General features: G+C 41.2%; 1 protein-coding gene across 1 annotated transcript in view; it reads right to left on the bottom strand.

Annotated features, from left to right (window-relative positions):
- Positions 1-14595: 14595 nt before the first annotated feature.
- CNGB3 (cyclic nucleotide gated channel subunit beta 3) overlaps positions 14596-21938 on the bottom strand; it is a 167364-nt gene continuing 160021 nt past the window's right edge. Inside the window, exons 17-19 of the mRNA XM_056108544.1 lie at positions 18509-18655; positions 17348-17516; positions 14596-15030 (exon numbers count right to left, since the gene is read on the bottom strand). Of these exons, the coding sequence (XP_055964519.1) occupies positions 14776-15030; positions 17348-17516; positions 18509-18655 (571 nt within the window). The 3' untranslated portion in view covers positions 14596-14775. The remainder of the gene's footprint in view (positions 15031-17347; positions 17517-18508; positions 18656-21938) is intronic.

Genomic DNA, 21938 nt, shown 5'->3' with positions numbered 1-21938 from the left:
TTGGGAAACATACTTGTTTATTCGTTTTTTGATTTTGGTGCACACCTGATGACTCACACCTGGCTCTGCACTCAGGGATCACTTCCGGCAGCCTCAGGGCACATATATGATGCTAGGGATTGAACCTGGGTTGATTGCATGTAAGGCAAGAGTTTTCCACACTGTATTGCCACTCCGGTCCTATATTTTTTTAATCAAAAAAGTCCTCTTTAGGAGGATGCTACTTTTGTCAAGTTAGCCATCAACTTCATATTTGTAAATCAGCGCAGGACACTGATCTGAGACTTACAGTTTCCAGAATGTGAGAAATAATTATTTTCTTAAAAAAATATAAAAGAGAAAAATAAGTGACGCCATGTCTTTGACCTTGGGCCTGCCATCCTGTTCTGTAATCCTGGACATTGGAACTTGTTTGTGTTTTGTAAAAATGGGCTTTTGGAGTAGGAAACTTCAAATTCCCTTTTAAGTCTAAGATTTTTGGTGTGAACAACGGAGTGTGATTTATCTAAAGCTAGATGCAAGAAGCTGCATCTTGAGCCAGGTTAATAAGGTGCTAGATGTTTAGAATTAAGATTCTCAGCAGAGTGGGTCCTCATAAATTTGTAACAGAATTCTGCTTGCAGTGGGAAGAGTTGGCTACAAGTGCAAAGGAGCTGTGTGTGAGACTGTGACCTTTCATGTACACCTCCTTCTTCCCATCCAAGGTGTTATCACCTGGAAATGTCAGGTAGTGTTGTTTAATGATGCACATTTATTTGACCTCTGCACCATTACTTCTAGACACAAAAGTTATAGTAGGAAAAATATGGCTCGTCATAAAAACTCACGGTAGAAAACATCAAATTTTACTACAGCGTATGGGCAAGGTATTGAAGACATGAATTTCATGTATCTTTGGTGTAGTTAGATATCATAAATTCCAGAACTGTGTAATGATTAATATCTTCTGAAGATTCTTTTTAATTCCCCATACGGCAATCTGAGGTTTATACTAAATGTAGAATGGAACCAAATTACATAAAGTATACTCTTCTCAAGGTGCTATTCTATTCACATTTTTCATTTCTGCTAAACTGGAGTGACTAGGCTATTATATGTTATTTTAGGGTTATTTAATATCAGTGCTAGACCACTGCTCGAGCGGGCCCAGTAACGTCTCCATTGGAGACTTTGTTTTTACTGTGTCTGGCATATCGAATACATCATGGGGAGCTTGCCAGGCCCTGCCGTGCGGGCGAGATACTCTGATGCTTCCTAAAATATATAGGGGGAGCTCAGTTATTCTATTACTTTGGGTGGACTTAGAGCCTTTGGCTCATTCTAATACAACATTTATATAACTGTAATTGTACACATTAAAAGGCATTTATCTTTTTTAATGTTTTTTGTTTTTTGTTTTTTTTGGTTTTGGACCACACCCAGCTGTGCTCAGGGTGTACTCTTAGCTCTGTGCTCAGGGTCACTTTTGATGGTACTCAGGGGACCATATAGGGTGACTGGGGATCATACCCAGGCTGGCCAGGTACAAGTCAAGTGCTCAGGCTGCTTTACTATCCCGCCAGCCCCCACTTCAAAAGTAATTTCAGTTCAGAAGTCTCATTCAGGAAATACTTTGATTATTGTAAAAATTTATGTTTAGTTTGGGGGCCACGCCTGATGCTGCTCTCGAGTTAGTCCTTGCTGTGCACTCAGAGGTTGCTCTTGGCAGTGTTGAGGGACCATGCAGTGACTCATATTGAATACAGGGTCCCACACACAGAACATTTGCTCCAGCCCTTTGAGCTTTCTGCCTGGGCCAAGATTTTGCTGATTTTGACCTATTCTGTGTGTAGGGCTCCCAGAAATAATAAAGTGAGCAAATAAACAAAAAAGTAAGGTCATCAAATTAACTTTGAGTATCAAATATAGAGTGGATTATCTTATGCTGTGTCCTATACATGTCATGGGCCTCATCTTTATTAAAAAATGATTCACTAGAATGGAGAGATAGTCCAGTGGGTAGGCACTTGCCTTGCATGCAGCTGACCTGGGTTTGATCCTGGGAATCCCATATGGTTCCCTGTACACTATCAGCAGTAATTTCTGAGTGCAGAGCCAGGAGTGACCCCTAAGCATCACCAGGTGTGACCCAAAAATTACAAAAAAAAAGCAGTAGCTGGTTGTCCTATATTTTATCAGACAATCTTTGCTGACTCATAGGTTCTTCTCTCTGTATTCACCTATTTTTGCAATGTGACTTGGAAGTTATCTTAGCAAGAATTGGATTTTATTCCTAGACCTTTTGAGTCTGGACTGGGCTGTGACTTAGTTAATAGAATGGTAGGAATTTTGTTGTATGAACTCTGAGCCTCCGTTTAGAGAATGCTGCTCACTTTAGCTTGTTTACTTCTATAACCCTGTGTTTTCCAGCACCAGTCAGTCTTTCGGAGAATGGAAAACTTCATGGATTAGACAAAAATTGTCTTCCTAAGTCTGTCAGCCCCAGCCAATCATCATCTAGCTAGAGAGCATGAACTAATCCAGCTAAAATGAAAAGAGCTAACAGCTGAGCCCAGTGCAATGGCAGAGTACAGGATCATGCTGTTTCTTTAGGTTACTACATTTTAGTCAGCAAAGGCAAAAAGATAGATTTAATCTAACAATGTAAAGCAGAGCTCAATGATTTTTTTAAAATGCCAGTGTCTATACTGTGCTGTGTTTTGAGAGACATGATGAAAGTAATAAGATAATAATTTTTCTGTGAGCAATTTTGAGCAAGTAACATCAGTGACAGATTTAGTGAGTTGGGAAATGATTGAATACTTGGATCCACAGGATAAGACATTCACCTCTTTAAAAGACATTGTTTTGCTTCTTTAGTTATTTCATGCTTATAAAATGTAAAACTTTTTTGAATGGCTCTTTTCTGTGTGCTCAGGATCACTCCATACAGTGCTCAAAAAAAAAAAACAACATATGCTTCAACAACAGTTATGTGTACCTCAGTCGAGAACAACATGACAAATGACCTGGCACCAGAGGGATCTCTCTATCCCCAAGATAGAGCCCATTTAATAAATACATTCTGCACACACTTTTGTCAGGGGCTACTGAGGTCAGATGCAGATGGCGGTGGTAGGGGGTGGGAGGGCTTTCATATTCTATGCATCAATTTCTGGTCAATTAATCAAATGAGAAATGAGCATGGACTCATTTCTTACAAGTTAAAAGTTTAGCAAAGATGCAAAAAGCAAAAAAAAAAGAGATAAAAAGGGACTGGAACAATAACACAGTGGGTAGGGTGTTTGCCTTGCATGCAACCGACCCGGGTTCAATTCCCAGCATCCCATATGGTCACCCAAGCACCGCTGGGAGTAACCTCTGAGCATCACAGGGTGTGACCCAAAAAGAAAAAAAAAAAACAAAGTTCAGCAAAGATGGCTGTAGGGATTAGTAGATTTATGTAGAAACAGTGAGAACCAATTCAGTCTTGATCTCTGGCCTAGCCTGAATGTCTGGATTTTAACTCTAGATCAAGAGAAAGCAATGGGATATATGATGTGGTATCCGTGATAGTAAACTCCTCAACTGATCCCATGAGTCAGATTTTCTCCACCAAAAGGTTCTTTCCGGGGCACTAATAGATTTGTTTGTTGGTCTTCCTTCTGTGATTAGAGGAATAGAATACCTCCACTGGGAACCTTTTTTTGAATTTCTTGCAATCTAGTTTCCTTGCATCAATATTAGTTCAATCCTGAAACAACGTGGCCAGACCCTTGAGTGAGTATGGAAGCTAGAAACATGTTTGTGGACCATTTTTCTCTTGCTCCTTGTACCAATTTCCTTGAAAGAAATTTTATGTGTGAATCATGAGTGTGCTCTGTGAAAGTTTCTCAATATATTGATGACTTCACTTGATCAATTGACATCCCGTTACTCATCGATTTGCTTGAGTAGGCACCAGTAACGTCTCCATTTGACCCTGTCGCGTGCTAGTGTAGACCAATGGCGTCTGCTCATTCTAGGAACATGAAGATACTCAACCCCATCGTTCAGGATCTTTACAAAGAAGTCTGACCATCTGGTAGGTGAGCGGCCATGTGGTCTTTTGAGGTCCTGTGGAATCCAGTCAGTAACAGCTCTAGTCCAGAGGTCGTCTCCAAATCTCATTACGTGTCCAGCCCATCTGATTTTTGAAGCCTTGGCAAACGAGACAGCATCCCTGATTCTTGATCATTGACGGAAGTCGGAACTCTGAATTCTTTCTCTCATTTGAGTGAAGCGTGATACTCCAAGCATAGCTCTTTCGATTCTTCTTTGGGAGATCCGAGTAGCGTTTTTGTTCTGTTTTCATAGGGTCCAGGTCTCTGAGGTGTATGTTAATGCAGAAAGAACAGTGGAATCAAAGAGATGTGCCCAGAGCTGGAGGTTCTTTGTCCTCTCATCTATTTCTTTGACGCTCTTAAGGCGTTCAAGCCGTTCTCTTCCTCCTGCGCAACTCAGATGCCAGATCATTTGTCATGTTGTTCTCGACCGAGGTACACATAACTGTTGCATTCAGAGATGTTTGTCCCATTGAGAGCAAATGGAACATCAGGAACGAGACTGTTTCTCATAAACATTGTCTTTGTGAGATTCAGCTGTAGTCTGAGCTTTCCACATTCACAGTCGAAGTGGGCCAGCATTTGTGCCGCTTGGCTAATGTTTGGTTTTATTAGAACGATGTCGTCAGTAAAGCAGAGGTGGTATAGTTGCTGACCATCTATCTTCACTCCCATTCCTTCCCATTCTAGTCATCGCATAACATTCTCGAGGGTGGCACTGATGAGTTTCGGTGAAATGGTATCACCCTGCCGAAACCCTCTCTTGACATCAGTGATCACTTCTTTGTAGAATGGTGAGATCCTAGTAGTGAATCCGTAATACAGCTCATGGAGGATCCTGATGTATTGAGTTTGAATGCCCTGATTGGCTAGGGTTTCAATAACCACTTCCGTCTCAACAGAATCAAAGGCCTTCTTTAAATGAATGAACGTTAAACAGAGCGGCATCTTGAACTCCCGAGAAACCTCAATGAGCTTGGTTATCGTGTGGATATGGTCGATGGTGCTGAATCCTTTGCGGAACCTGGCTTGCTCGCATGATTGTCCTTCATCTAGTGTTCTGCCAATCCTATTCAGGGTGACTCGAGTGAACAGCTTGTAGATGACAGACAATAGGCAGATCGGGTGATAGTTGCCAATGTCATGGATGTCCCCCTTCTTGTACAGTAGTACAGTCCTGCTGGTTTTCTATTGGGACGGAATCTTGCATTCAGACAGGTAGTGTGTGAAGAGCTGAGCCAGTGTATTGATGAGTACTGACGGCAGGTTCTTCAGGTGTTCAGGTCTGACCTTGTCTGGGCCAGGTGCTGTTCATTTCTTTACCGACGAAATGGTGTGTCGGATTTCGGAAGGGAGAGTGTTGGGAACAACATACCCATCCTGCGGAATTTGGTATGTGGGCAGGTGGATGCAGTTATCAAAGAGATCCAATATATTAACTCGAGAAATCTTTAAAACAATTTTAAAGATATTTTCAGTTTGGGGGTCACACCTCAGAGGTGCTCAGGACTTTTGGCTCTACACTCATGGTAGGGCTCAGAGGACCATTTGGGGTCCTGAGAATCAAACCTGAGTCAGCTGTGTTGAAAGACAAGCACCTTACTTGCTATATATACTATCTTTCTAGTCTCTAACTAACTTGGGAAATCTTTGCTCTCAAAATTACCTAGAGCAGGTGAATAATGATTAATTACTGATGTCTTATTTTCTTCCTTTGGAAAATGGTGATGATAAAAATGAGGATTCTGTTACAGGGTTGTTAAAATGAAATAAATTAATAGATGTATAACATTTGGAACAGTAATTGGCACAAAGTAAATATTATATGTGTTTTATTATTATTTTAAACTATCCAAAATTTTAGCATGAGGAACTTATTTGCCTCATGATATTTTCTTAGTAATAGAACAGGAAGTAATTACTAGACACATATCAAAAAGAAAACTGAGGCAAATAAGTTCCTCATTTTAAAGTAGTTGGCTCTTTTTGTTCATATAAATGGGTCACCTTGTGGTAGAGCACATAGAATTGACAAGTAATTTGTTATTTATCTACAGGTTGGCATTTAGATTTTTATCGGGGCATTCCAACACCCTAATGTGTGTTTAGAGAACTGTAGTAAGGTAAATGTTTTGCCTTCTTAATGATGTTTGGTCTAAGCTAATGCTGATGCTCGATTTAGTTCGCATCCCCTGGAGAGCACATTATTTAGAGTAGGATATTGTGGGGGAAAGAGGTTCTTCAGGGGAGAATGTCAGCACTAACCCACTTCATGCCAAATGGAAACTCATCATGAAAGCAAATCACAGGCAGGAGATAAAGCGCTTTGGGAGACGTAGGATGAAGTCAGCGGGGGATTCTGCCTTCATAACATTTGGAAGATTTTGTCAACAGATTTGAGATTTACTTTTCCTTGCCATTGAGGGTAGGCAATTGGAAGAGAAGCCTTGCCATCTTGAGGGAATGAGAGTGAGGAAGAGAAAATGAAGGAAGCCCTTCGTAGGAATTTGTCAATCCCCAACTGAGCAGCCTGAGTGGAGTACAGAAAGATGAGAAGTCCTGGGGGACTTTATGCTCTGTAAAATTCAGATTATTGCAGGAAGACTGTCAGCAGTAACGCTGAGGCCTGCAGGAGGGTGACGGGAGACACAAGGGGCCGGGACGGCTTCCAGATCTGCACTGTTCTGGAACTCAGGGACTCTCGCATTGAATAGGAGCTTCCATTCACTCAGCTACTTTCAAATAAAAACATGCTGGTGCTTCTGCTATCCTGGAAAATAAAACCTCCCTAAAAAAACATTTAAAATCAAAATGATCTGGAAATCCATCAGCAAAGTATCTTCCTTATCCATGGCTATGGTACTCTTATTTCCTTCATATATTTTGTATTTTTAAGCAGTGTAGAGTTAAGATAACCGAGAATGACTTCTGAGCTCTCAGGCAGCTAGCATATTGTCCACCGTCATTTTCTGAGGAAGTATTACTCATTGAGGGAATGTGGCCAGCGGCTATGCAGATCAGAAATGAAGATTTCAACTATGGTTCTTCCCTGGAATTAAGAGGCTGCAATCCCCTGTCTGGTATGTACTTGTAAAAGGGGCTAAAAACATTTAAAGCCAGACCTCAATGTCTTGACTCCCACATGCTCCTCAGATACCCATTATTTTATACATCTGCTCACCTCCATTACCAGTACATTTACAATCTGCACAGTGTCCTCAAATCACTGGCAGGAGATAAAACTCTTTGGGAGAGGTAGGATGAAGTGCCACACTGTTGTTTCTTCTTCTTTTTCCTCTTCTTCCTCCTCCTCCTCCTCCTCCTCCTTCCCCTCCTCCTCCTTTTCATCCTCCTTCTCCTCTTTCTTTTTCTTCTTCCTTCTCCTCCCTTTCCCCTCCTTCCTCTCCTCTCCCTCCCCCTTCCTCTCCCTTCCTTCTCTTCCTCCTCCTCTTCCTCCTCCTCCTCCTCCTCCCCTCTTCCTTTTCCTTCTCCTCCCCCTCCTTCTCCTCCTCCTCCTCCTTCCGCTTCCTCTTCTTCCTTCCTTCCTTCCTTCCTTCCTTCCTTCCTTCCTTCCTTCCTTCCTTTCCTCTTCTTTCTTTTTTGTCCCCCATAATTTTTTCCCATGACAGTTTCTTTAGGTAAATATCATAGTCTGTATGGTTTCTACAACAAATTATGTAGCTTAAGTAAAAGAAACTCATTTCCTCTTTATTCTGGAGGCTGGGAGTCCAAGTTCCATTTGCCTAAAGGATCTTTCTCTCTCTCTCTCTCTCTCTCTCTCTCTCTCTCTCTCTCTCCTCTTTCGTGCCACACCCAGCTCTGCTCAGGGCATACTCCTGGCTCTGTGCTCAGAGATAACTCCTGGCAGTGTTTGGGGGAACCATATCTGGTACTGGGGATAGAAACTGAGTTGGCTGTGTGCAAGGAGAGTCATCACCTTATCCTCTGTACTTTTACTCCAGCCCCAAGGGTTGGTTTTCCTTGAGGTTCCTCTCCTTGATTGCACACCCCATCATCTGACTCTGTCCTCCCTCAGAAGGGCCTTTGTTCTGTGCCAGATCATCTCTAGTATCTCTTCTTAGACACCAACCCTGTAAGGTCCCTACCAGTTCCCACCTCATAGTCTCATTCTTTAGTTTCGTTTCTGTTTGGTGGCCACATGTTTCAGTGCTCAGTGCTTATGCCTGACTCTGTGCTCAGAGATTACTTCTGGTGGTGCTCAGGGGACTATATGGAATGCTAGAGACAAAGCCCTGGTCAGCTGCATGCAAGGCAAGCACTATACTGTCTCCCTGGCCCCTCATGGCCTCATTTAACTATAATTACTTCCTTTACAACTCTATCTCTATATATAGGTTCTTTGGACCTTGGGGATTCAAGCAATAAATGGGGCGTAAGAAAAAGATTCATCTAGAACTCTGGCGTGATTGCTGGTCTCTGCAGTGGTCCCATAGTAGATGAAGGCCCAAGAGCAGTGACTGTGTCTGCAGAGATTACCTACAGAGATTGCACATGTGGCTCAAAAATAACCAAGGCTAAAGCGAATACCTGGATTTTAAAAGAGATTCTATAAATGCAGTTAGGTGTAAACTATTCTCATTCCTTACGAAAAACATATTTTGGGGGAAGAGGGGCACCCCTGGTAGTGTTCAGGGATTCTCCCAGCTCTACACACAAGAACTACTCTTGGTGGCACATGGGGACCATATGGGATGCTGGGAATCGAACCTAGGTTGGCTGCCTGCAAGACAAATGCCCTCCCATTATACTTTTGCTCTGGCCCTACATTCATTCCTTCCAGTGACTGGATAGAATTTCACTGTCATGCAAAAAAAAAAAAAAAAAAAGAAAGGAATTACAATAGGATCTATCAATCTATCAATTTTCGTCCTAGGTGTATGTCTAAAGAGTATAAAAACATTAATATGAGGGCTCCAGAGGATGAGCTCAGTGGCTGGGATTATTTACTGTGGTAGCAGAAAGGTCCAAGTTCAGTTCCCGGTGCTCCCTCATGGCAGAGTGAGATGTTTGAAACTCTGCTGTTTGAACCTGGCCACCGCTGCTGTCTGGGATCCCCAAGGTCACAGGCAGTTTTAGTGCACCTCAGCCAGGTGTATGTGACACCAAAACACAGGGCATGACCCTGCAAGCACCACGGCAAGGATACCTACACTTGCTACAGTGACCCTCAGTGAGCACTAACCAGAAGGTGTATGAGCAACACGAAGGAGGTGTGGGATCCCCTGCAAGGCCGTGGGCCAGCACCAAGACAAATGGACTGAAACCCTCAGCAAGGACAGTAGCAGTGTGTAGACACCACCGGCAAGTATCTTGACGAGTACCACCACTCAATGTTTCAACTACGCATCTACAGTCAGGTAAGTCTGAAATCCCTGGTCATGCAACAATATCAACAGCGACAGTGAAAGAAAGAAGAAAGGAGGGGAGGAAAATAAAGATAATATTAAAATATTAAAATAATAAAGCAGAATTATTTTTTAAATCGAGTCAATGTGAGATACACAGTTACAAAGCTTTTATTATTGGTTTCTTCAGGCTACACAGTTCCATAGCCATCCCTCCACCAGTGTACATTTCCCACCATCAATATCCCAGTTTTTCTCCCACCCCACGACCTCCCCCTCCTCCTGGCACCACCCTGCCTCTATGGCAGGCACTTTTCTTGTTCTCTCTCTCTCTCTCTCTCTCTCTCTCTCTCTCTCTCTCTCTCTCTCCTCCTTTTGGACATTATGGTTTGCAAAGGATGAAAGAAAGCAGGGACAGATAGTACATCGCTTAAGGCTCTTGCTTACACATGGCCAATCCCTGTTGGATCTGTGTACACTGCATATGTCCACACAGTGTAATTTTTGTTTGTTTCCTTTTTGGGCAACACCCAGAAATGCTCAGCAGTTGCTCCTGGCTCTGCACTCAGGAATTACTCCTAGTGATGCTTGAGGGACCATAGGGAAAATCAGGGATCAAGCCCAGGATGGCCACACACAAGGCAAACGCCCTACGAGTTGAAATATCAATACAGATACATGTCATATGTTTTAAAAATTCATTTATTAGTGGCAGAGGGGCTGGAGTGATAGCCCAGCTGGTAGGGTGTTTGTTTGCCTTGCACGCAACCGACCAGGGTTCAATTCCCAGCATCCCATATGGTCCCCTGAGCATCGCTAGAAGTAAGTCCTGAGCGCACGAGCCAGGAGTAACCTCTGTGCATCACTGGGTGTGACCCAAAAATAAAAAAAATCATTTATTAGTGGCAGAGAGCAGAGACACCTCTAGTTCCTTTGCATCTTAACCAATGCATTTCTTCTCATTTATATCTTCACTACTTTACTCTAATAAACCTCTTTGAAAATTTTCTAGTATACATAGCTCTAGCAGTACTGCTGATTTCTAAGATGTACTGAAAAGATTTTGCTAAACACTGCCAGAATAGGAGTTCCACTAAAGATACTTGCTAGCACTTCCTGTTATTATATGCTTTCATAATGTGTTTTAATTTGATGGGAATAAAGTGGTTTTCCATTTTTTTGGTTCTTATTTCTTGGATCCCCAGTGAAGTAAAGCATCTTTTCTGTGTGGATTATTTTGTTTCATAAATTTCTAATTAATATTCTACTTAAAATTGAGGCTTTCTGTCTTCATACAAACAAAGCATAAGATCTAATTTGTGCTTTGTAGCATTTATCATTAAGCAGAAACAACTTATAATTAAAGAGAATATAGATAATATATTGGATTGTTGTGCTCTGTGTTGCTTCCTGAAAATGCAAAAGATAATTTCTCAAAAATTAGAACCATCATGGGCTGATGTTTTTGTTCATTTAGGTTTTGGGTCCATGCTTGGTGGTGCTTAGGGCTTGCTCCTGACTCTGTGCTCAGGGATCACTCTTGTAGGTGCTGGGGGACCTTAACTAGTTCTGAGGATCAGAACTGGGTCAGTTGCACACAAGACCAGCTCCTAAACTCCAGTACTACCTTTCCAGCCCAGTTTGATGTTTTTAGAGGCAGTTAGGAGAGATTTGGAAGTTTAGGGAAGAGTTTATTGCAGGTTATTGCAGAGACAACATTTGATACTGTGACCTGCAGCCTGAAGAAATAACAGGAAGACTGTTGTTTACCCAGGAAATAACAGTTTCTGTGAGGGTGATGAATAAGAGCAGTTTCCATGAAGGGTATGGTTGGGGTACTAAAAAATTAAATCTGCATAATTAGGGCCAAAGAGATAGTACAAGTGCAAGGCACTTGATTGTGTGAGACTGACCCAGGTTTGATCCCTGGCACCCCATCTGGTTCCCAAAGCCTGGCCAGGATTGAATCCTGAGCGCAAAGCTTGGAATAAGCCCCAAACACACCTGGCCCAGAACACCAAAAAAATGTTCTTGGATAGTTAGGATTTGACCGAAATAAGAGGCTAGTAGGTGAGCGGAGGAGGACCGTCAAATGCAGTTGCAATGGTTTGAGTGTTTCTGTCATTCTTAAAGCATGTGTTAAAACCCTAACTCCAAAGGTGATATATGGGAGGTGGAGCTTTGGGGGCAGAGGGAAATAGGTCACTGGGACCGAAAGCGAGACTCTGGGATTGCTGCCTTTATAAAGACATCCCTTTCCTCTTCCCAGATGTGAGGGGGAAGAAATAAAGGGGCCTGCTGTGAAACGTGATGAAAGTCTGCATTAAGAGTAGGCATGGCTGCGACTGGAGAGATAGTACAACGGGTAGGGCGTTTGCCTTGCAGGTGGCCGAGCTGGGTTCGATTCCCAGCATCCCATATTGTCCCCTGAGCACTACCAGGAGTAATTCCTGAGTGCAGAACCAGGAGTAACCCCTGTGCACCTCTAGGTGTGTGTGAGAGAAGGCATGGCAACTGACACTGGGACCTTCGAGCCTCCACAACTACGGGAAATAAATTCCTGCTGTTCATAAATTTCATACTCCAAGATATTTTGTTAGCAAAGCCTAAATGGATTAAGAGGAGGTATTTTACAAGAATCTCATTTTCCACGTCAGAAGGGTTGAGAAGGCAGATCAGTGATGAGAACATATCGCAGTTAAAAAGTTAATTATTTTGGAGCACTGGAGAGATGGTGCAGTGGATAGGGCACTTGCTTTGCAGGCAGCCGACCTAGGTGTGATCAATTCCCAGCACTGTTTATGGTTCTTCAAGCACTACCAGGAGTTATGCCTTAGCACGTGGTAACTGCTCAGGTAGGGCCTGAACTGCCAGGTAGGCCCTGGCAAAAAATAAGTGAATTATATTTTGAATTGAATAGGAAATATTTACTGAGGGTGTCTTCATTGGAGTTGCTAAAGAAAGGATAATAGAAAGATTTTAGAAAGAAAAAGGATTTGGAGAAATTAAACAAGTAATTTTTTTTTTTTGCTCTTTGGGTCACACTGGCGATGCACAGGGGTTACTCCTGGCACTGCACTCAGGACTTACTCCTGGGGGTGCTCAGGGGAACATATGGGATGCTGGGAATCGAACCCGGGTCAGCCGCGTGCAAGGCAAACACCCTACCCGCTATGCTATCTCTCCAGCCCCAAACTAATAATTTTTAAATTATTTTATAGTTATTCTAAGAAGAGTTTATAGTTATTCTAAGATTTTAGTCTGAGGGAAAGTTGTTGGTTTCTTTGTTTGCTTTTGGGCCACATCTGGTGGTATTTGTTGGACCATGCGGTGCCAAGGATGGAACCCCAGGGCATCTGAGTTCAAAGACTGTTCCAGACTTTTAGCCATCCACCCAGTCCCAGTATGAGGAATTTGAAAACAATAAAGACGAAGTTTTGTTTTGTTCTGAAATAGGAGGGAAAATAAGCAATAGTGAAAGTATAAAATTTGGAGACGTTATGTTTTGATGTTTTAATTTTTTAGGGGAGGGCATACTCTTGACAAGTTCATGATCCCCTCTCCCTTTTAAACTCTATTTTCAGATTCTTAGGTCCTATTTTGATCTTTTCTTTCTAGTGTTCTAAAAATTCTTTCCATACACAAACTCCTAATATTAAATAAACACTATTAAAAATTCAGGGTTTAAGGTGTTTGTTTTGCATGCAGCAGACTCTGTTTTGATCCCCAGTACCACATATGGTTCCCTGAACACTGCCAGGAGTGACCCTGAGCACTGCTAGGTGTGGCCCAACCTTTCACAACCCTCAAACCCAAAGAAAATAAAAAACAAGCAAAACCATTTTTCTACATTCACTTAAAATACTGAATTAAGTATTGAATTATTGTATACCTAAAATACAACTATCAGTAACTTTATAAGTCATGGCTCTTTAATTAAACATTTAAAAAAACCATAAACCAAATTGTATAGATCTTGTTCTATTTTCATGATACTCAATCACTATATTAAAATACAAAGACTACTAAATGACACTGATTTATTTATACACAGTCTACTGAGTATATCTATGTTTGTAGGCTTTTTGGCTAATGTAATTTGTTAAATCTTAGTAAAGTGCTGTTACAATGACCACCTCCTGGGACTTGGAAATAGCCTCATTATACAGAACTTAATGTTGTAAACTGATGGCATTTATTAGAATAGAATTCTATATGTATTATTACCTTAGACATCAGCCTTGCTTTTTTTTTTCCGCCTCCTCACTGCAGGAAACTTGGGTAATTATGCTAATGCTCGCTGATTCATGAGGACAACTTCCTAAAGTGCACTTAATTAACTTGGAGATTTTGTAAACAGCTGTACATGTAGGCTTCGTAAATTGTAGGGATATGTCAATCTGACATGTGTAGACTCTGCCTTCCTAACCTCATCACTTTTTGCCAAAGCTGAAAACAACAAGAAACTCAGATCTTGCTGCTGTTGAAGCAAGTGCTTGAGTTAAAATCGGAGAAATGTCCTCTTAGCTTATAGGAAGAATGGGGTGATCTCCGTCCTGCCATTTGAGTTAGTTAAACCAGATGAGTTAGGCAGATTGCCATCTTTTGTATTACTCTAAAGAAGAATCTGCTTTGTTAGCAACATGCTGATGTAATATGATTTTGTCTATGGGTTTTGTCTAATGGTTTTGTCTAATGAGTCCCGTTGACCAACATAGCTCTTCAGGGTCATTTTAGGCAGTGATATTTCTCACCTGTAGGCTCCTTGAGGTCTGCTACCCTTCTGCCCCAAACCCCACTGCTGAGTTCATTTGATATTTAAGTGACTTATCACTCTTGCTGGAATGGGAAGACTTTGGACATAGATTGCTAAATATCTCATTTTCTCTTGCAACGAAAGGGTAATATTTGTACACTTATAGCACTTAATCAAGACTAACAGTGTAAAACAAAACTCTACACACAAACACACACACTTTAAGAGCGAATGTTTAGCAAGACACAACAGCCTCAAGACTAAACTGATCAAATGGACGGAAGGAACACTAAGCCAGAACGAAAGGAGGGAGAAAGTACTATTATCCAACCAGGAGAAAATACCAATTGCACAAAGCTAATGGTAGGGGAGAATAGGGATGGCTTTTTAATAATCTTATTACCACTGCATAAGATCGCTTTCTCAGATAAGTCCTAGAAGCTAAGCTAGTGATTTTCCTGGATTTCTCAAGGGTCCCCGCAAAATCTTTCCCCCTCATTAATTTAAGCTATAATCCTGGGTACAATCTCTTTGGGAGCTTGCTGGGTTACATCTAAAGATAATCAAACATTTATTGCTTATCCTTGACTTCCACCCTCAGCACCTCTTCCCCAGGCTCTGTGGATGGGGCCATGCTAATAATGAGTGACTGATGAGTATTTCCTCTGGGTAAACCGGCATTTCTAATGAACTGGGGTGTTCCCTCTGCTATAGTTGAATTTGTTTCACATTTGGCTCTTTCCGCTGGTTTCTCTGCTGGCTCTCTTCCTTTAACTTCCTTTTCCTTTTCTTCACCTTCTTCTCCTTCTGAGTCTTCACTTTTTTTCTGAAAGAGGCAGTTACAAAGAATTGGTACAGCAATCATAATCAAGGGTATTGGAGTCCTTTGAGTAGTATAGACTGATGCTGAGTATCGACCCGCAGATAAAGACTGGGTTCAATTAACTTGGGGGTTAGGATTGCCTTGCATTTGACTCTCATTTGACTTAATTTTACAAAGGGGGATCGTGAACAGGACAAAAGTTTGCCTATTGACTTAAACTGTGGATTTGCAGTTTAGTCCCTGTTAAAAAATTCTCATGTGATCTGATTTATTAGACCCCATAGCTCAGGATTATTTGTATTTGCATTTAAAATATTTATTTATTTTATGGAGATAAAATTTTAGATATTTATTTTTAATATAGAAGTAATACCCAAACATTACAAAAATATCGCAGGGAGCATGAATTTTTCTCCTGCTAAAGTACATGGAAGAATCTCTAGGAGAAACATAACTCTTCCTTTGTATAGTGTTTTCCATTTGTCCCCTGGGTTCTCAGCTATAGTTTTAGGATCTTTTGTGTTTGATATCATCTATAGACATTTCACAGTGAAAAACACAGTATCCATTTGGTAGTTGGGATCGATTTTGAAAAGTTGAGAATTCACCTAACACATACACACATATTATTTTTTACCATCACTTGGCATTTACAAAAAAGTTCTTAAATATGCTGACACAAGTGAAGAATTTGGTTTATGCTGTATCTCTAATTTTTCATTACTCTATGTACGTTGATAGAATAGACAAGTCTTAGCCTTCCGAGAATGTCTGACTTTGTAATATTAGGTCTGGCAATTTTTCTGCTTAATGGAAATTTTTATTTCCATTATCGAGATTTTCAGCATTATCAGTATTTCATTATTAAGATTTTCAGTAGTAGTGATGTTATTGTTTCTCACCATTAGCACTTTAGCTGGTGGGTGTGGTTCCTAGCAAAGTTTCTAAGCTTTCCCAATTCTCTGAAAAATCCATAGTTACTCATTTCTTATCGTTCTAGAGATGTCAGTAAGGAGATTTAGAAAACATGAATTCCTGCTTTCTTTCTCAGTAGCTGACCGCAGCGGCTTATGAGAATCAGAGAATATGAAAAGGGAGAGAAACATTGACATTTCAGCTTCTTAACACAGCTAAAGTTAGGAGATATCTCAGGAAAGACTTGGAAATCTTAATACCTAAGTAATGGCTTTTGCTCTATCACCGCGATTTTATCCAAATTCATTGATCTGGATCTCAGTCTTCATGTATAATATGAAGAGTTTGAAGGGAATCCATAAGATTATTTCTGGCTCTAAAACATTGGTGATAAACAATTGATATACTATCTGTAAAAATTGTTTGTTGACTTGATGTTACATCTAGATATGTGTATCTACATATATCTGTATATATCTGTACATTTATTTTTATGCCCACACATTTTTTTTACAGTTATATTTTGTTTACATTCACCAGCTTGAGTAGTTGATTTTCAGTCTTCAGGGTATTTTGTTTTATAAAGCTGCCACAAACTTTTTCTTTGTCATAAACTTCTTTACTACAATTTTTTTTGCCACAAACTAGCAAAAATGTAATTAGGTTAGTACCAGCTGGTTAATGATATTTAACTTTATATATATGTATATATCTGTATATGTATAAACACCTTGTTTAATATATGTAACTGACTCATTACATTTAACTCCTGGCCAGTAGCATATCTGGATGAAGCTTATCTAAAATATGTGTCTTCTCCATAGTGTACATAAGAGCATTTATTTTTTTAACCTTGGACTGAACTTTAGCACCATGATGGGGATCAATTAATAAAGTATGGGGCTGGGGGAGCAGAAGAAACACCAGAAAAATATGACACTAAGTGGACCAGGAAGATGTTATTTGCTCAGTGTGACTTTGAAATAATTCAACCCCAACTGGGAATATGTTCCTTAGACAGTTCTTCACTTCTATGTACCTGTGTTTATGGGTGAAAGAGATAGGTGAATACAATCAGTACCACAAAAGTATCATGAGTATTGATTTTGGAATGAAACTTAAATGGGATGATTGATTCATAAACACAGAATCCAAAAATAATGATCAACTGTACTTATCTATGTATGCACATTCAAACCGTCTATATTACATCCATGAAGGTTAAACATGATGATACTTGAGATACAGTTTGAATAATGATAAATGCTATACATAAAATAGTAACGGGCATCAGCAGAATCTAGATTATCATGGTGTCTGGAAATGAAATTCTATTAAGAGCTTCTCTGGGTAAAGTAAATCCAGTTCTTTCTTCACTGCAATTCCTTATTCACTGTGTTATTACCTGAATAGCTTGTTCTCTTTTCAGCTTGAGTAGCTTTGCCAGACTTGCTTTGCCTCCGGGGAGAGCTTTAAATATTTTGGGTGTTTCTTGTTTGGGAGGGAAGAGAAAGGCCAGCCCTTTCCTTGGAGGACTCGCCTCTGCAGCTGTACCCTTCTTTTTCAGAAGCACTCTAGGAACAAGAGAGAAAAATCTCTTTTCAGAAAGCATTTTGAGAAAGCTGGAAGAGCCTATCACAATTTTTTCTCTTAACCTATGAATTCTTCAACCATTTCTTTTTTTTTTTTTTTTTTGCTTTTTGGGTCATACCCAGCCATGCCCAAGGGTTAATTCTGGCTCTGCACTAAGGAATTATTCCTGGCCATACTCAGGGACAACTGTTTCCCAAGTTGCTCACTTGGCATCACAATGTAGCTTTTTTTTTTTTAATTTCATTTTTTTTAAATGGATCCCCGTGAGGTACTGTTAAAGACTTACAAACTTTCGTGGTTATGTTTCCATCACACAGTGATCGAGTATCCATTCCTCCACCAGTTCCCATTCTCCACCACCAATGAATGATCCCAGTATCCCTCCCACCACCCCCACCCCATGCCCCCAATTCCACCCGGCTTCTGTGGCAGGGCATTCCCATTTGATCTCTCTCTCCTTTTGGGTGTTGTGATTTGCAGTAGAGGTATTAAGTGGCCATCATGTTCAGTCTATAGTCTACTGTCAACCCGCATCTCCCATCCAGAGTGGGCCCTCCTAGCACCCTTTACTTGGTGGTCCCTTCTCTATCTGAGCTGCCTTTTCTCCCAGCATATGAGACCAGCTTCCAAGCCATGGAGCAATCCTCCTGGTGCTTATCTCTACAATTCTTGGGTGTTTGTCTCCCATTCTGTGACTTTATATTCCACAACTGAGTGCTGTCCCTCTCTTTCTGATCCATTTCACTCAACATGATACTTTCCATGTTGATCCACTTATGTGCAAATTTCATGACTTCATCTTTTCTAATAGCTTATAGCTCTTAACAGAGATTAAGTAAAGACAACTCTCCAAAGGAAGTTTTATTATTATTATTATTATTATTTTTGAGATTTGGGGGCATGCTCGCTGATGCTCATGGGGCCACTCCTCACTCTGTGCATGGGCGACTCAGAAGGGATTTTTGTGTAATACCTGGCTTTTTTCATGAGGAGCTTTTCAGAGTCAGGATAATGCACTAGAATTTCTTGGAGGGTCTTTTTATCTAGAGTTAAAAGATTGGCAAACCCATGTGCCACCACATTGGCAGTTCGACGGTTTCCTCCTTTTGCTGCTAAAAGGCTGTAAGAGAGGAAAAAAGTCATTGTTATCGGTTTTATCCTCCTCACCCCATTGGAGTATCTTTAAATAAATGGCAAATATAATGATTTGAGGATGTTTCAGAGAACAGTTCCCTGAGGTCAATGTCAGAGAGTGCAGATGAGGTAGCAAGAAAAGCAATGAAGAGTTTAGTAAATCCTCAAAAACTTAACTTTTTAAGATATAACAATTTTCACCAATTTTCTTATACTGAAATATTTTTGATAACTCCTTTAGCCATTTGGTTGCCTGTATTCTACACAGCTTTAACATTTCTTCTTTTTCTCTTATAGAACTTCAATTTCTTTCTTTATATCACCTATAATTCTTATATCCTTTCAGCTATGTCTGTTAAAGTCCTGAGTATATCAATCATAATTATTTTAAATAACAAATCTACTAAATTTCCATTTTCTTGCTGAAAAACAAAGCTAGAATTCTATGTTTGGTGAAATTCTATGTACCTGTAAAAGTGAAGTTCAGAGTTTCTTTCAAAAATCAATGAATCCATTGGTTTCAATATTGGCAGTGTTATTCTGCAAGAAATCTTTGACTAGACTTTTCAATATAAAGAAATATTACATAGAATAGGAAGAACATCAAGGAAGGAATTATTAGGGCTGAGTATGTGACTCAGAAGTTATGCCTCATCCTTGTGAAGGATCAGACCCCCATAACCAACCCCCACCCCCACAATAGGAACAGAGGTAAGGTAAAGTCTTTTAGTCTTCTTATTAGTAGACCTAAAAAATATTTTAAAATAATAATAATATAAAAGTAACAACGCATTGAATGATTATAACACATGGATCACTTAATCACTTAATCACTTAACTTCCCGTTAGTCGTCGATTTGCTCGAGCGGGCGCCAGTAACGTCTCCATTTGTCCCTGTCGCGTGCTAGTGTAGCCCAATGGCATCTCTTCGCTCCGGGAACATGGAGGGCCTCAAACCGATCGTTCATGACCTTGACAAAGAAGTCTGACCATCTGGTAGGTGGGCGGCCACGCGGTCTCTTGACATCCCGTGGAATCCAATCAGTAACAGCTCTAGTCCAACGGTCATCTTTAAATCTCATTACGTGACCAGCCCATCTGATTTTCGACACCTTGGCAAATGAGACAGCGTCCCTGATCCTTGATCGTCGACGGATGTCAGAACTCCGGATTCGTTCTCTCATTTGAGTGAAACGTGATATTCCAAGCATAGCTCTTTCTATTCTTCTTTGGGAGACCTGAATGGCGTTCTCATCTTGTTTGCGTAGGGCCCAGGTCTCTGAGGCATATGTTAATGCAGGAAGAACAGTGGAATCAAAGAGATGTGCCCGGAGCCGGAGGTTCTTCGTCCTCTTAGCTATTTCTTCGACGTTCTTGAAGGCGTTCCAAGCCGCTCTCTTCCTCCTGCGAAGCTCGGGTGCCAGGTCATTTGTCATGTTGACCTCTCGACCTAGGTACACATAGCTGTTGCATTCGGAGATGGTCGTTCCATTGAGAGCGAATGGGGCGTCAGGAACAAGGCTATTTCTCATAAACATTGTCTTCGTAAGATTCAGCTGTAGTCCTACCTTTCCACACTCACGGTCAAAGTCGGCCAGCATTTGTGCCGCTTGGCTGATGTTTGGTGTTATTAAAACAATGTCATCAGCAAAGCGGAGGTGGTGTAGTTGTCGACCATCTATCTTCACTCCCATTCCTTCCCATTCCAGTCGTCGCATGATGTTCTCGAGGGTGGCACTGAAGAGTTTTGGTGAAATGGTATCACCCTGCCGCACCCCTCTCTTGACATCAACGATCACTTCTTTGTAGAATGGTGAGATCCTGGTAGTGAATCCGCAATACAGCTCACGGAGGATCCTGATGTATTGGGCTTGTATGCCCTGATTGGCTAGGGCTTCAATGACCGCTTCCGTCTCAACAGAATCAAAGGCCTTCTTTAAATCAATGAACGTTAAGCAGAGCGGCATCTTGAACTCCCGAGAAACCTCAATGAGTGTGGTTATCGTGTGGATATGGTCGATGGTGCTGAATCCTTTGCGGAACCCTGCTTGCTCACATGGTTGTCCTTCATCTAGTGTTCTGCCAATCCTATTCAGGATGACTCGAGTGAACAACTTGTAGATGACAGACAATAGGCAGATCGGGCGATAGTTGCCAATGTCATGGATGTCTCCCTTCTTGAACAGTAGTACGGTCCTGCTGGTTTTCCATTGAGATGGAACCTTGCATTCAGACAGGTAGCGAGTGAAGAGCCGAGCCAGTGTATTGATGAGTACTGACGGCAGGTTCTTCAGGTGTTCAGGTCTGACCTTGTCTGGGCCGGGTGCTGTTTGCTTCTTTACTGACGAAATGGCGTGTCGGATTTCGGAAGGGAGAACGTTGGGAACGACATACCCATCCTGTGGAATTTGGTATGTCGGCAAGTGGACATGGCTATCGAAGAGATTTGAGTAGAAGTCATGGATAATCTTCTCCATTGCCGTTCTGGAGGATGTGATGGATCCATCAGGACGTCGGAGGGCAGTCATCTTGGTCTTATAGTTGGCGAAGGACAGGCGGGCGTTACGAATACTTTTCCCGGCTTCTGCCGCATCTACCAGTACTTCTGCTCTTCTCTCTTTGAGGTCTTCCTTGATCGCATCTCTGCACTGCTTTGCAAGCTCGGACGTTAGCTTGCGGTTGCCTGAGGCATGCGCCAAACCACGCTGGCGAATTAGCTCAAGAGTTTTCGAAGATAGGCGACTTTTTGTGGCTATCTCTCTCTTGGCGTTCCTCGCACATTCATGGAGGTGCTGAACCAGTCGATCGTATTCCTCGTCAATGTTGTCAACAATGGCATCTTCCCATGTTGCCGCAATAGTACCAAAGAGTTCCCAGTTGGTGGTCGTTCTGGGAGTTCTCTTTTTGAACTTTGCAGCCCTTTCTCCCCGCTCTGTGAAGTAGAATTTTGCACGAAGGAGACGGTGGTCCGATCCCGTTCGAAATTTTGGGACAACAGCGACATCAGTCAGGCAAAACCGTCGATTGAATATGATGTGGTCTATTTCGTCTATAACACATGGATGAGTAAAATAAATGGTATCAATGTAAAGAATTGGAAGGGAATGCTATTATATGTTTGGGAATACCCAAGTTACTATTTTTTTTTTGCAGTGCATGTAAAGTAGCATAATATTTGTGAAAGAAGACAAGTTTTAAATATAAAAAGCTCTTGAACGACTAACCATTAACATTTTTTAATGTTTAGAGGCAGCACCTGGTGATTTTGG

The sequence above is a fragment of the Sorex fumeus genome, unplaced genomic scaffold (genome assembly GCF_029834395.1).
Source record: "Sorex fumeus unplaced genomic scaffold, SorFum_2.1 ptg000002l, whole genome shotgun sequence".
Classification (NCBI taxonomy): Eukaryota; Metazoa; Chordata; class Mammalia; order Eulipotyphla; family Soricidae; genus Sorex; species Sorex fumeus.
This window is presented reverse-complemented; position numbering and strand designations above follow the sequence as displayed.